Source organism: Loxodonta africana, chromosome 18 (assembly GCF_030014295.1).
Source record: "Loxodonta africana isolate mLoxAfr1 chromosome 18, mLoxAfr1.hap2, whole genome shotgun sequence".
Lineage (NCBI taxonomy): Eukaryota > Metazoa > Chordata > Mammalia > Proboscidea > Elephantidae > Loxodonta > Loxodonta africana.
This window is the reverse complement of record NC_087359.1, coordinates 57,039,570-57,053,569: the sequence shown is the minus strand read 5'-3', so window position 1 is coordinate 57,053,569 and position 14,000 is coordinate 57,039,570. Positions and strand designations below refer to the sequence as shown.

The following is a 14,000-nucleotide window of genomic DNA, read 5'->3' as shown; positions in this document are numbered from 1 at the left end:
TTTTCACCACCTCCCATCCAAGAAAACCTCTCCCAGAAGCCCCCTGTGGATGTCTTCTCAGGTCGCATTGCCAGAAATGCATAGCACGCTTTTGCCTAAACCAATCACTGGCAAGGAGGATGAGCCCACCTGACTGGCTTGGCCTAATCAGGACTTGGTGCTCCTGAGGCGTGGCCCTGGGCCCCACCCCTGCTGTTTCTCACAGATTGGAGAGTCCCCCTCTGGTTTCTCTTTTTGTGCCTTTTGCACCTAACGCTTCCATGGCACTCTGTAGTATATGATGCCTTTTGCACATTCATTTGAGCCTCACAATAACCGTAGAGCTGGTGGGAAATGCATTATAGATAAAGAAACTGAGGCCCACAGAGGCAACATGACTTGTCCAAGGCCCCGGGGGTGAGAGCGTGTTGAAGCCCAGGCAGGGTCAGCTTTCAGGGTATGACCTGTGCAACCCCAAAAAGTTCAGTGCTCTGCAGTCACCATCTTGGATTCTTAATCATTTTTGAACAAGGGGCCAGGCGTTTTCATTTTTCACGGGACTGCTCAAATTATGTAGCCGGCTCTGAGCCTGAGCTTCCCTCCTGTCTCCTCTGGAGCCTTTTCACGACAGCAGGCTCTTCCCCATTCACCTGTACACAGGGCCATCCTGAGTGGATTGCACACAACAGCCCTGCACACGGAAGAGAGCAGGTTTCTGGAAGGGGTAAGGACAGGCTGCACCCAGAATGTGCCAGCCTGGCCCGAGGTTCAGGGACACTGCAAGACCCACTTTGGAAACCCCTCCCTCGTCCTTCATGGAGGTTTAGCTGAGGCTCTTGCCTGGCTCCCCTACAGAGAATTAATACAGAGGGCCAGTGGCTGCCTCCCCTCCCCACCCCCCGCGCCATCTTGTGCCATTTTTCCCCAGTGGAGAAGGGGTTCCAGAATACAGGGTCCCATTGTGTGCCTTGATGTCAGGCAGCTGTGCTGCCTGGGGAAGTGGGTAAACAAGCATCTGGCCTTAAGGCCCCAAGGGGAGGGCTGGAGCCCCCTGGGGTGGCCGGAGGAGGGACTCATGGGAGAAACCCATCTGGAGGAGGGAGGAGATACTGGAAGGACTTTGGATTCCAGTTTTTTACCTGCTGGGGGGATTAGGTCCCCTGTAAGATAGGAATGATAGCAAGTGTTTTACAGAGCTATTGGAAGGATTGAAAGGGGTGACGTGCATAAAGTGCTTAAAGCAAGCGTTCTTCAACTGTGAGCTAAGATAGTTGTTCCTATTATCACTGTTGTTAATGGCTCCCCAAATCTTCAGGAGAAAGCCCAGCCTGCATGACCTGCAAGCCCCCTGTTCCTACCTCTTTAGCCTCACCTCTTTTTTTTTTAATAATTTATTTTTATTATTGAAAATATAAGCCACAGGACATACACCAATTCCACAATTTCCACATGTACAATTCAGTGACATTAATTACATTCTTCAAGTTGTGCAACCATTCTCATCCTCCTTTTCCAAATTGTTCCTCCTCTATTAATATAAACTCATTGGCCCCCTCAGCTTCCTATATAACCTTTCGAGTTGCTGTTGTCAATTCGATCCCATGTAGATGGTTCTTTTAAAGAGCACAATGCTCAAGGCAAACATTCTTTACTAATTAAGCTATTGTTTAATTTAAAGAAGACTTGAGGGGATAGTTTTGGTTTAAGGCTTAAAGATTATTTCAGGGCAGTAGTTTTGGGGGTTCCTCTAACTCAATGGCTCCAGAAAGTCTGGATTTCATGAGAACTTGACATTCTGTGCTGCATTTCCCCCTTTTGATCAAAGATTCTTCTATGGGGCCTTTGATCAAAATACTGAGTAATGGCACCATCTAGTTCCTCTGGTCTCACGGCAAAGGAGACAATTGTTCCTGGAGGCAATTAGCCACACATTCCATTTCCTCTTCCTATTCCTAACTCTCCTTCTTCTGTTGCTCCAAGGTCTCACCTCTTGATGACACTCCTTTCCAAGCCCTGTCCCCAGCCCTGTCCTCCAGCCACCCCAGACCACTTGCCGTTGTGGGCTTCTTCTCTCTCCCTTCCCTGGTCCCTCTTTCTGCCTGCCTTGCCCTTCTCTACTGCCATCTCACCTGACCAGCTCCCAGCTGAAGATCATTCAGCTCACCTGGGGGTTCTTGATGCCCCAGATGCCCCCCAGCCCTTCCGCCTAGGGGGATGAGCCCCCATTCCATGTTCTGTACCCTTGTATTCCCACCAGTGTCCCTTGAGCCTAGGGCCTCCCAGCAGGCCATCCCTGAACCAGGCGCTTTTTTAAATGGAATTGTTTTCTTAATTGCCTTTTCAACTTGTTCGTTGCTGTTGTATAGAAACACAGCTGGTTTGTGTGTTGATCTCGTACCCTGCAACTTTGCCGAATTCATTTATTAGTTCTAGTAGCTCTTTTGTGGATTCTTTGAGATTTTTTATATATAAGATCATGTCATCTGTGAACAGAAGTAGTTTTACTTCTTTCCTTTTTTGGTATTTAACACTGGCATCTAATTTAAAAATTTTAAGTCTGTCTACAAGCCACATCTGGGCTGCTAGTTGGCGACTTCTGCTTTAGCAGGACAACATTTTGAAAGTACAGTTTCTCCTTTAAATATTCAAATTCTTAAGCAAGGGTTCCCCATACCCATGCCAGTTTTTGTAGGCGAAAAGAGAGCAGAATAAAGATTTATTCTTTCCCTGGATAGAGCAAGTTCTCCAAGTTGTGATAATAATACTAGTGATTATAATTATAATTGACTATCGAGTCAATTCCAACTCATGGCAATCCTGCGTGACGGAGTAGGACTGCCCCGTATGGTTTCCTAGGCTGTAATCTTTACAGGAGCAGATCACCAGGGCTTTTTTCCCCATGGAGCAGCTGATGGATTTGAACCACCAACCTTTCGTTCAGCAGCTGAGCTCTTAACTGTTGTGCCACCAGGGCTCCTTAATTATGTTAGTAGAAATAAGCACTGGTTGGGTTTTTAAGAGTAGGAACCCTGGAGCCTGCCTGCCTGCATTCAAAGCCCAACTCTGCCCCTTACTGGCTGTGTGACCTTTACCCTGGATGACTTAGCCTTTCTGTGCTTCAGTTTCCTTATCTGTAAAATGGGAATAATAATAGTATATACCTCACAGGATGGATGTGAGAATTAGATGAATTAATTTGTGCGGAGTGCTTAGAACAGCGCCTGGCACAAAGTAAGAGCTACTGAGCATTGAGAAATAATAGTAATAGCCAACATTTGTTAAGGAATCCTTAGGTGATGAAAACAGTTAAGTGCTCAACTAGTTGAAAAGTTAGCAGTTCGAACCCACCCAGAGGCACCTTGGGAGACAGGTCTGGTGGTCTGCTTCTGCAAGGCTGCAGCCTTGAAGATTCTACATAGCAGTTCTACTCTGCCCACATAGGGTCACCAAGAGTTGAAATCAACTCATTGGGCAACTAACCTCAGCATTTATTAGGTACCTCCCTGTGTCATACTGAGCCTCACAACAAGTCAGCTTATCTGCCTTGTTTAGATAAGGCAGTTCAGAGAATTAAATGGCTTGCTGAGCTCCTATGGCTTGTAGGTCTTGAAATTAGGGAGGCGTGGGAAGCTGGGCACAGGCTCAGAGAGGCTGTGGTTGACAACCAGAGGGCAGCAGCAACCAAGCCTGATCTGAGCTGGGAGAGATGTGACCCGGGGGGATGAGTGTGGGGAATCAGCCTGAGGAGAAAGGGAACAGAAATAGAAGGGGAAGCCTGGTAATTGAGTAGCCCAAAAAAAGATCAATATTTGACTGCTGGTGGAACAAACACTTCCTGGCAGCAAGCTTGGTGGCCCAGCTGTGTGTGCTTCAGTGACAGCAGCTGCTGCCGGAGTCCCTGCCAGGCCCTGCTCGCCATTCTCTCCTTGTCCAGGAGCCAAGTGGGGGCTCAGGGCTGCCCAGCCACGGGTGGTGTGTGCTCTGACAGGCCGGCCCCCAGCTCGGTGTGTGCTCTGACAGGCAGGCCCCCAGCTCCTTCTGCTGCAGCCCAGGTTCGCCACGAAGACCACCTGAGGGGGGTTTCTGCTGGACGAAACAGTCCTCATTGTGTGACCATTCTGGGTCTGGGACTTGGCTTCCTTGTGATAAACTGAAGGGCTGGGTCACCTGAAGGTTCTAAACTCTCAGCTCCTCCCAGCTGGTGGGGCTGTGAAGCATCAGGTGACAAAGGCAGAAGATTAGCTAATGATGAAGTTCACCTTTCAGCCAAAGATTAGGCAGGCCTATAAAACAACAGTGGAAAAGAGGAAGACCCTCAACAAGGTGGATTGACACAGGGGCTACAACAATGAGCTCAAGCATAACAACGATTGTAAGGATGGCGCAGGACCGGGCAGTGTTTCGTTCTGTTGTGCATAGGGTCGCTATGAGTTGGAACCGACTCGACGGCACCTAACAACAACAACAACATGAAACAACACACGTGCTCCTTACATCAGTCAAGTACATGAGACCAAATGGGCAACACCTGCCCAAAAGCAAAGATGAGAAGGCAGGAAGGGACGGGAAAACTGGATGAATGAAAACAGGGAACCTGGAGTTGAAAGGGGGAGAGTGCTGACACATGGGGATTGCAACCAATGTCATGAAACAATTTGTGTATAAATTGTTGAATGAGAAACCAATTCGCTCTGTAAGCTTTCAGCTAAAGCACAATAAAAAAAAATTTTTTTTTATTGTATTTTCGGTGAAGGTTTACAGAGCAAACTAGTTTCTCATTAAACAGTTAATACACATATGGTTTTGTGACGTTGGTTGCCAGCCCTACAACATGTCAACACTCTCCCTTTCTCAACCTTGGATTCTCTATTGCCAGCTTTCCTGTCCTCTCCTGCCTTCTTGTCCTTGCTCCTGGGCTGGTGTGCCCCTTTAGTCTCAGTTTGTCTTATGGGCCTGTCTAATCTTTGGCTGAAGGGTGAACCTCAGGAGTGATTTCATTACTGAGCTAAAATGGTGTCCGGGGGCCACACTCTCAGGGTTTCTCCAATCCCCATCCGAACAGTTTGTGTAGTCTTTTTTTTTTTTGTCATGAGTTAGAATTTTGTTCTATATTTTTCTCCACCTCTGTCCAGGAACCTCTATTGTGATCCCTGTCAGCTAGTCACTGGTGATAGCTGGGCACCATCTAGTTCTGCTGGACTCAGTCTGGTGGAGGCTGTTGTACTTGTGGTCCATTTTTTAGGCTAAAAATGTATTGAAAAAAAGATTGTCTAGTGAATGGCCAGGAAGGTCTGCAAGGTCAAGACCCTTTGGGATCAAGATGGGAGGTCCCACCCGTGGTGGGGAAACTCCTTTGATGAACAGGCAAGGGAAAGGAGGTCGACCTGACACTTCAGTGCAGGCAGCCCGGAAAGAGTCTGTCGCTGGCCTACACTGAGGTCACGTACATGGCGGGGGGGCAGGGAGGGTGCCAGAGGCAGTAGAGTGCAGTGGCTGATACTCTGGGGTCAAGGAGAACAGAGTTCAAGACAGTTACAAGCCTGAATGCCTTCTCCGCTGCTTCTCACTGCTCATCTCTGAACTCTGTGGCTGGCCAACTAGCTCCTTTCATTCTGACCCTCTGCCTTCTACACATCCTTCTGCAGACCAACCCCTTGTCCCAGGTGCTGTGACCCTGGCAAGAGAACATCCGAGGGGCAGATAGGCACGTGCTGCTCACTCCATGGGCCTTTTCTTTCTTGCCTCACTGCCCATTGCCATGACCAACTCAGAGATTGGCGTTTAGTGAGGAAACTGGCCCTTGGTGGGGGGGGGGGCAGACAGAATAAGGCCCAGCCCAAAGGTGTGCATGCCCTAATCCCTGAACATATGTCTGTGTTACCTTACATGGCAAAAGGGTCCTTGCAGATGTGATTAAGTTAAGGATCTTGAGACAGGGAGATTATCCCGGATTATCCAGGTGTACCCAGTGAAATCGCAAGGGTTCTTGTAAGAGGAGGCAGGAGGGTGAGAGAAGAGAGATGTGACATCATAAGCAGAGACCGGAGTGATGTGCTTTGAAGATGGGGGAAGGGCCCCTGAGCCAAGGGATGCAGGTAGCCTCGAGAAACTGGAAAAGTCAAGGAAATGGAGTCTCTCCTAGAGCTTCTAGAAAGAATGTGGCCCTGCTGACGCCTTGATTTTTGTCCTGTAAGGCCCATTTTCAGACTTCTGACCTCCAAGCCACAATAACCAAACTCATTGCCATCGGGTCAATTCCAACTCATAGCGACCCTATAGGACAGAGTAGAACTGGCCCATAGGGTTTCCAAAGCTGTAATCTTCTACGGAAGCAGACCGCCACATCTTTCACCCACTGAGCGGCTGGTGGGTTTGAACTGCTGATCTTTTTGTTAGCGGCCAAGTGCTTTTACCACTGTGCTACCAGGTCTCCTTTAAGCTATGCTAGCATTATTTATTTAAATAATCGTTGAGCCTACATTTATGATATTTATTATAATAATCTTAACAATGATCTTGAATTTTTTCTAACGGAGTATACGGCAGTTTTTGCGATACTTTCATCATTTCTGCTACCCAAGGGTACTTCCACTCTTTGAAGAGCCCTGAGAGAGCGGCTGCAGAGAAGGAAGGTCACAGCCCCAGGATGCAGCTGGGACCACAGCTCAGGAGAACATGCAGGAGGCCCTCAGGATGCCATCTCTCTGCCTGTCATCAAAGAACACCCTTATCTCTGTTCCAGGCTGGCTTTTCGTGAACACAGGGGGATGGACTACCTGGCCCCACCAGCGCTCCCCAACCCCAGGAAATTTGAACTCCATGGGATCTGAGGTTGGGGCTCCTCCTCAGTCATTCCATCCTGGAAAAGTGTCCTTAAAAAGGGATAGGTAAATCCTCCGACACCGTGATGCTGTGGAGGGGAGATCTGACCGTACAGTGACAGACTTTGTCCTTGACTTGTGTCAGAGACAATGAAGGCATGGCCCCTGCCCTTGGAGAGCGTTGTAGGGATGACCCTGGGAGGCTGGGGGCACAGAGTGCCCGCAGTCCATGTCTGCATTCACAGACTCCCTACAACACCAGTGACAAGGGCAGGAGGAGAGGAGGCAGGATACCAGCTGGGGTGGTGGGTGGGCTCCCCCACAGCCCTGCAGGTGGCACCTGGGCATTGCTATTCTCAGAAGCCACGTCATTGCCTGGCAGTGTCAGAGGCTGCCGGCGGGGAGGGGAGGCAGCTGCAATGCTGAGGAGGCTGTAGCCAGGGCAGGAGCTGGCAGAAAGCCACCTTCCTCCTCTGAAATTCTACAGGCCTTCCTGTAGAGCCCACTAGGTACCAGGTTCAGGGGTTTATAGAGAGGCTGTTGCACCCCCGGGCTCACACTGGTGTGGAAAAGCAGGATCAGCTGGAACGCAGATAAAAGCCCAGAGCTCAGGGGCAGGGGGAGAGGTGGGTGTGGTGGGGCTCTTCCTTGCCCACTGCTCGTCTTCCAAAGCCCTCTGGGAACATGCCCACAGTGCCAGGCCACTGGCAACGACCAGGGCTTCAGGCCACTGTTGCAACTGCCGTCCCGGAAAAGTGTCCTTAGGGATAGATAAATGCTCCAACACGGTGATGCTGTGGAGGGGAGATCTGACCGCACAGTGTTAACAACAGTCACAGTAATCCCTTTTATACCTTCTGGGTTTTACAGTCTCCAAAGTGCTTTAATGCCTATCATGCCATTTACTTTTCTGGGGAACCTCTGCAACCCAGGCCTGGATGGATTCTGGGGATGTGCTCCTCCTTGCCCAGCTATGCTTTAGATCCTGATGCTGCAGGCGGTGATTACCGAGGCGGGGAGCCTGACAGTGAGAGTGTGTGCGTGTGAGGCTGTGCACGTACGTGTCGGTGTGACCATGTGTGCTGAGCCAGCAGCTAGTGCACAGTACTCAGCGTATAAGAGGTGCTCGATTCTCACTCATTGAATGAATCAACCAAAGTTTGCGTGTGTACTGAGGAGGGGTGGCCACTAAGGTATAGGCTTCAGGAGGAAATATCAAGAAGCTGAATTTCAGGTGCGGATTAGGAAGAAAAAAAAAAGGTTCCAATTAATTAGAAAAGATAGTGTTTTTTCAAAATCGACTATTGCTAAAATCTAGGAAAAAATACCCAGGGCAGGTAAATTTGAAGTAAATTGCTCTACATGAAGGCTAAATTAAGACACCCTTATAGAGAATAATTTGGCAACTGGTATCAAGAGCCTTAAAAATATAGTTGTGTTTAGAAGCATTTATATTCATTTATTCAATAAATATTTATGAGGCTTCTATGAGCCAGTCGTGGTGTGTATACAGTGCCAGGTATATGTGGTGATCAAAACAGAGCCACTCCTTGTCCACAGGCAGCTTACATTCTAGATGGAAGATACAAAATAATCAAATATTCATATAAACATATAACTACAAATTACAACAAAGCATTTGAAGGAAAATGATAGTGTACTACAAAAGAGGGTAGCAGCAAGGTGGGCCTTAATTAGATGGGGGTGGTCAGGACAGGGGTCTCTGGGGACCAACACTTAATAAAGGTGCATGTGGAGACCTGATGGATGGATAAATGTTGCCAGATGATGAATGGAGAGAACAGGCATTTGAGATGGAGTAAACAGTATGTGCAAAGTCCTGAGGCAGGAAAGAGCTTCGTCTGCTTGTGGCTGGAGCACAGTGAGTGACAGAGAGTGAGAGATGATGCTGAGGTTCTAGATCATATGGGATGTAGGTTGTGCAGTTTGGATTTAATGGAAAGTTACTGAAAGGTTTTAAGCAGGGGAATGGGTGACATGACCCAACTGGAGTAGAGAATGAATTAGAAGGGGCTGAAAGTGAAAGAGGGGAGATGAATTAAGAGATTTGCATAGTCCAGGGTGGAGATGATGGTGGCTGTGACCAGGGTGGCCCCAGGGGGTGTGTGGAAAAGAAGGTAATTTCAGGTTATGGTATTTGGGCATGGGTTGCATGTGGGTGAAAGAAGCAGTCCCAATGGCGCTGAAGAACCACACAGCGGGTGGGAAGGGAGGGAGGATGGGTCAGGGAGTGGTATGTTTGAGTGAGGGATATTGGAGAGAGGCTAGCAATGGTGGTGACTGGGTCCCCAGTGTGACCGAGGGACTTGGTGACTGAGGAGAAGTATTGGCCACGAGAAGGTGAAGGATCTGAGAGATCAGGCAGTCAACTAGCCATCCACACAGCGCTGTAGAAACAAACAAAAAAAAGAGTTATAATAGCCAAAAGTAGCAAAAAAATGCATCACTATTAGCGGTAGTTAAGCAAATCATGTTATATCCATGGGGCAGAATATTTTACAACCACTAAAAATGTAGGTTGCACACACCATGCAGCATGGAGAGTGTGATACTCTGTTAAGTAGAGGACAGCCTTCCCAACATCAGAAATGGCTCCTTTGGGCTGGACCTTTATTTACTAATTTATTATTATTATTAAAGAATGATGAACAAGCAGAACACTGGCCCTTAGTGTATAGCTAGCTCAATGAGTTTTCATCATGTAACTAGCACCTAGGTCAAGAAACAGAACATCATCCAAGCCAAAAACCAGTTGCTATGGGGTCAATTCCGACTCATGGTGACTCCATGTGTGTCAGAATGGAACTGTGCACCATAGGCTTTTCAGTGGCTGATTTTCTGGAATAAGATTGCCAGGCCTTTCTTCCAAGGCATCTCCGGGTGGGCTCGAACTGCCAACCTTTTGGTTAACAGCCGAGTGCATCCACCATTTGCACCATCCAGGGACAAACCATCATCAGCACCCCAGAAGTACCCCTGGGGCCCTCTCCTTCTTGACCACAATTGGTTTTGCCTTAAATCTTATTTAATTTGTAATTTTAAATAATTTGCACAAGTGATACATGATATTTCCTCCTTGTTGACAAAGAAGAATTAGACCAAGGTTCTCTCCAAACGATAAAACAGAAAATAAAAAACAACATGGTTAAAACAATGTCTTTTCAAAGAAAAGAAAGGAGAAGTAGGAAATGGTGGGACTTTGTTTGATTCTCTTTTCTAGGTTTTCTGCAATGTGTTTGTATTACTTTTGTATGAAAAAAAACCTAACAGATCGTTCACTTTCAATGAGGGGGTGTCTTTGTGGGACAGGGCTTGGAGAAGGAAAAGGAGGAAGGGGCTCGGTCCAGACTAACCAGTATTCTCTGAGCCGGTGTTGGCTTTGCTTTTCCTCACTCACATGCCCCACAGCTTGGGGGCTTGGTGCTCATTCCTAAATTGAGGGAGGAGAAGGGGATCACTGGTATAGTCTTGGCTTGATTGACCATCCTTCCCTCCATCCCAGCGTCTGCTCCCTGTGCCTTCTGGAGTGTCTTTGGGTCCTTCATACCTGTCCCTCCTTTCTTCCCACAGGTAGAAAAGCTTGTGAAATATTTGGATCCCAACGACCTGGGTAGAATCAACTTCAAGGACTTTTGCCGTGGAGTGTTCGCCATGAAAGGTGAGGTCTTCTGAGTGCTGCGGGGCTAGGGGCTCTCTCAGGATCCCATCCAGCTGAGGAGGCTGGCACAACTTGGGTCCAAGCTGATTCCTCCTCTTGAGGGTCCCAGGGTGGGCTCCAGAAGTGGGCTCTGCCCCCAGTCACCCATGGGAGCTGTAGGATGGGGAGGGCTTGGGCTCCCACAGATGCCCCAGCCATGGAGGGGCTGGGAGTCTTTCTCAACCTCCACCACAGAGTCCCACCCCCATAGTCAGGGATGCCTGGATGAGCAGGATTCAGGGACAGTCTTTTCTGTCCTCCCCATTGCCTATCCCTGATGGAGACAGACACCGCTTTGCTTTTCTTTCCACTTCCTTTTCCCCTCTCCCTCCTTATCCACCTCCCTCTAGGTTAACCAACCATCCCAGTTTGCTGGGGACTGAGGAGTTTCCCAGGACATGGTACTTCCTGTTTTAAAACCAGGACCAAAAAAAAAAAACTGAACCCATTGCCATCAAGTTGATTCTGACTCATAGTGACCTTATAGGACAGAGTAGAACTGCCCCATATACTTTCCAAGGAGCACCTGGTGGGTTTGAACTGCCAGCCTTTTGGTTAACAGCTGGGCTCTTAACCACTATGTCACCATCCTGGGCAAACTAGGATCATCTGGTCACCCCGTCACCCCTCTTAGTTTCCTTTATTTGTTCCCTCCTCCTTCTCTTCTAACTCCTCCTAATTTCTTCCTTTCCTCCCTGCCCCACCCCTTTATAAAGTCAATATAAAATGCCTCTCTCTCTTTTCTCCCAAACTTAGAGGCCAGTTGTGAGAGAGACACAGGAGTCAGAACACGGTTGCTCTTACTACTAAGCTGCTTGTGGGCAGAAAGTGACTTAGGTCACTAGCCAAGTGGACTTGCTAAGGCCTCCCTGCAGCCGCAAAGGGAAAACACAGTTTACTTCCAGGAGAGCCGAGGCCTTCCTGTTATCTATGAAGGAAGCCATGTTTTCCTGTTCTATGTGGGTCAGATCAGGATGAATCCTTCTCTTTGGTGTATGTCAGGGTCCTGGGAGGGTGGGAAGGAAGCAAAAATTACTTAAGTAGAAGCAAGGGGGGCAAAGGAAAGTGAAGTAAGGGGTTGGAGGTATGGCACCAAAACCAAACAAAAACCAAACCCATTGCTGTTGAGTCAATTCCAACTCATAGCGACCCTGTAGGACAGAGTGGAACCAACCCATAGGGTTTCCAAGGAGCGGCTGGTGGATTTTAACTGCTGACCTTTTGGTTAGCAACTGAGCTCTTAGCCACTGTGCCACCAGGGCTCCGTGAGTAATATGTATAAGTGTATATATATTTGTGTGTGTGTGTCTTAGCTATGCATGATGTAACTTCTTTTTAAATGCGACTATAATATCAGCAATTGAACACAAAAGTAGCACATGCCATTTCGGTGGAATGAGATGAACTGGATTACAAATTTTTTAGTGAGTGAATGCAGCAAGAATTAGAATTGACAGCCCATCCCTACCTCTTGTTTATTAGAAAAAAATAGTATGCTCCCAAGAGACCCACCAAGACAAGGAGTTTCAGTTACTTGGGGGGAGACTGTAGGAGGCAGATGTCAATGAAGGTGCTGAAGTGGTAGGGGCCTCATAGCTTAAACAACCTTGCGCATGGGCACCCTCATGGCCCTGCGTGAATTTTATTTCCAGGTTGGCACATGCGCACACACTGGAGCTGGTATCAATTTCATTTAGTGCCCTGCCAGTTCCCCTCCACTGTGGCACTCACTTTTCCTTGTGACCTGTCTGCTTGGCATCTATGGGTCTTTGCTTTGGACAACTGTTTTGTTGACGCCCTGAGCACATGCTTTCCTTGCTTATTGGATAATCCATCCCTGGGGTAAAAGTAGTGCAGGCGTTACAGTTAGAGAAACTTAAACAACTCGGCTTCAGATTAACAACTGATGCTTCTTACGGTACGAAACGCTGAATAAGATCACTCTATAAGCCTGCCCTACAATGAAGTCGGCATCAGTGTTATAACAAGTTGAAGTGGTAAAGGCTGTCCGGAGCATTTACATTTCAAATGTCATATGTCATTAGAGTAGAACATTGCCCGACTTTCCATCCGTCACGAATCCCGACACAAAAACCAACTTCATTGTAGACCAGGCCATAGCCTGCTATATGGCAGTGTTTTGAACGATAAATCATAACACTGAACAGCTGTGAGCGAACATCTGGGTTTGATAACACCAGCAAACTACGAGCTGTAACATTCTATGTAGTACATATTACTAAAGATAAGCTATACAAAAAAAGGATGGTCATAAGTGCAGTTTCTCATAACATGAATACATCAGAAGCCAGGGACTACCTGTATAGGTTTTCTGAATGGACTTATTTGACTGTGCACTTTCCCTGGGCCCAGCCCCAAGCTAGGTGGTCAGTAGGCATTGCCTCCTTTGTCCAATATAACTTTGGGGTGTTTGCACAGGAATGCCAGAGGAAGCCACCTTTGTGACTGAGTGAACAGGAAGGAATGGCCCTATCCTAGATGTTCTGGAGTTTGAAGGCTGAGGCGGGGTAGGGGAGCCTCAGCCTCAGAGCAACGTATGTGTTTGGAGTCCCTGTGAGCCAAGCTGGGCAGTCTTGTCTTATTGTCCTTCCTCTGGGAAGCCTTCCTTGATTCCCTCTGCCCCAGCCTGCCCTCTGTGTTGTGTTCCCTGTTGGGGTTGGTATCAGTGGAAGAATGTCTCTAGGGCTGGGACTCATCTTGGCTTCCTCCACAGTGCCCGAATCAGGTTCTCATGGCCTGGGTGCTCAATCCCTCCCCTCAAATGATCCACTGGTCTCTCAGGCCACCCTCCTCCCCAAGGCCCTTCCCACCCAAGACCTATAAGGCCCATGAGTCAGAAGCAAAGCTGCATGCCAGGCTGAGGCTCTGACCCTTCACTGTCTGTCTGTCTGTCCGTCCGCAGGGTGTGAGGAGCTGCTGAAGGACGTGCTGTCTGTAGAGAGTGCAGGGACTCTGCTGTACGGGCCTGAGATCCCAGACTGTGTGGAGCAGGTAAGAGGCGGGCTGTCCCTGAGCCCTGACAGCCAGGCCCCAGGCCCCTTGTTTCCGGAAGGGACCAGAAGAGCCTCTGCAGCTGTGCCTTGCTCTTCATGCTCTTCTTTCCTCTACTGCACCTTTTCTGTATCTGGGAGGACTCAGAGCTTCCCTTTGAGGACTCTCTGGCTTTGAAGCCAAGAAATAGTTCTTGGAACTGGAGTAGAGAAGGCCCTTGTGGAACCACAGCAGAGAGTGTAAGAGCTGGGGGTGGGGATCCTCACAGAGCATCTTTACTCCCTCTTTATGGTACTGAGGAGAAACTAAGTCCCAGAGAGAGAAAGTAACAGGCTGAGGTCACAGCAGGCAGGGCTAGAATGTCTCCCCTTTTTTCCTGTGCCATAACCCGCTGAGCTAACAGGCCCCAATGTTATCATTGCCAGTGGTTGGTTTGTTATAAAACTTTGTGCTATATTTCCAAACGCAGC

General features: G+C 48.3%; 1 protein-coding gene across 1 annotated transcript in view; it reads left to right on the top strand.

Annotated features, from left to right (window-relative positions):
* Positions 1 to 14,000, top strand: part of RAB11FIP4 (RAB11 family interacting protein 4) — a 119,809-nt gene that overhangs the window by 16,339 nt on the left and 89,470 nt on the right. The window contains exons 2-3 of the mRNA XM_064271433.1: positions 10,392 to 10,479; positions 13,442 to 13,530. Coding sequence (XP_064127503.1) covers positions 10,392 to 10,479; positions 13,442 to 13,530 — 177 coding nt within the window. The remainder of the gene's footprint in view (positions 1 to 10,391; positions 10,480 to 13,441; positions 13,531 to 14,000) is intronic.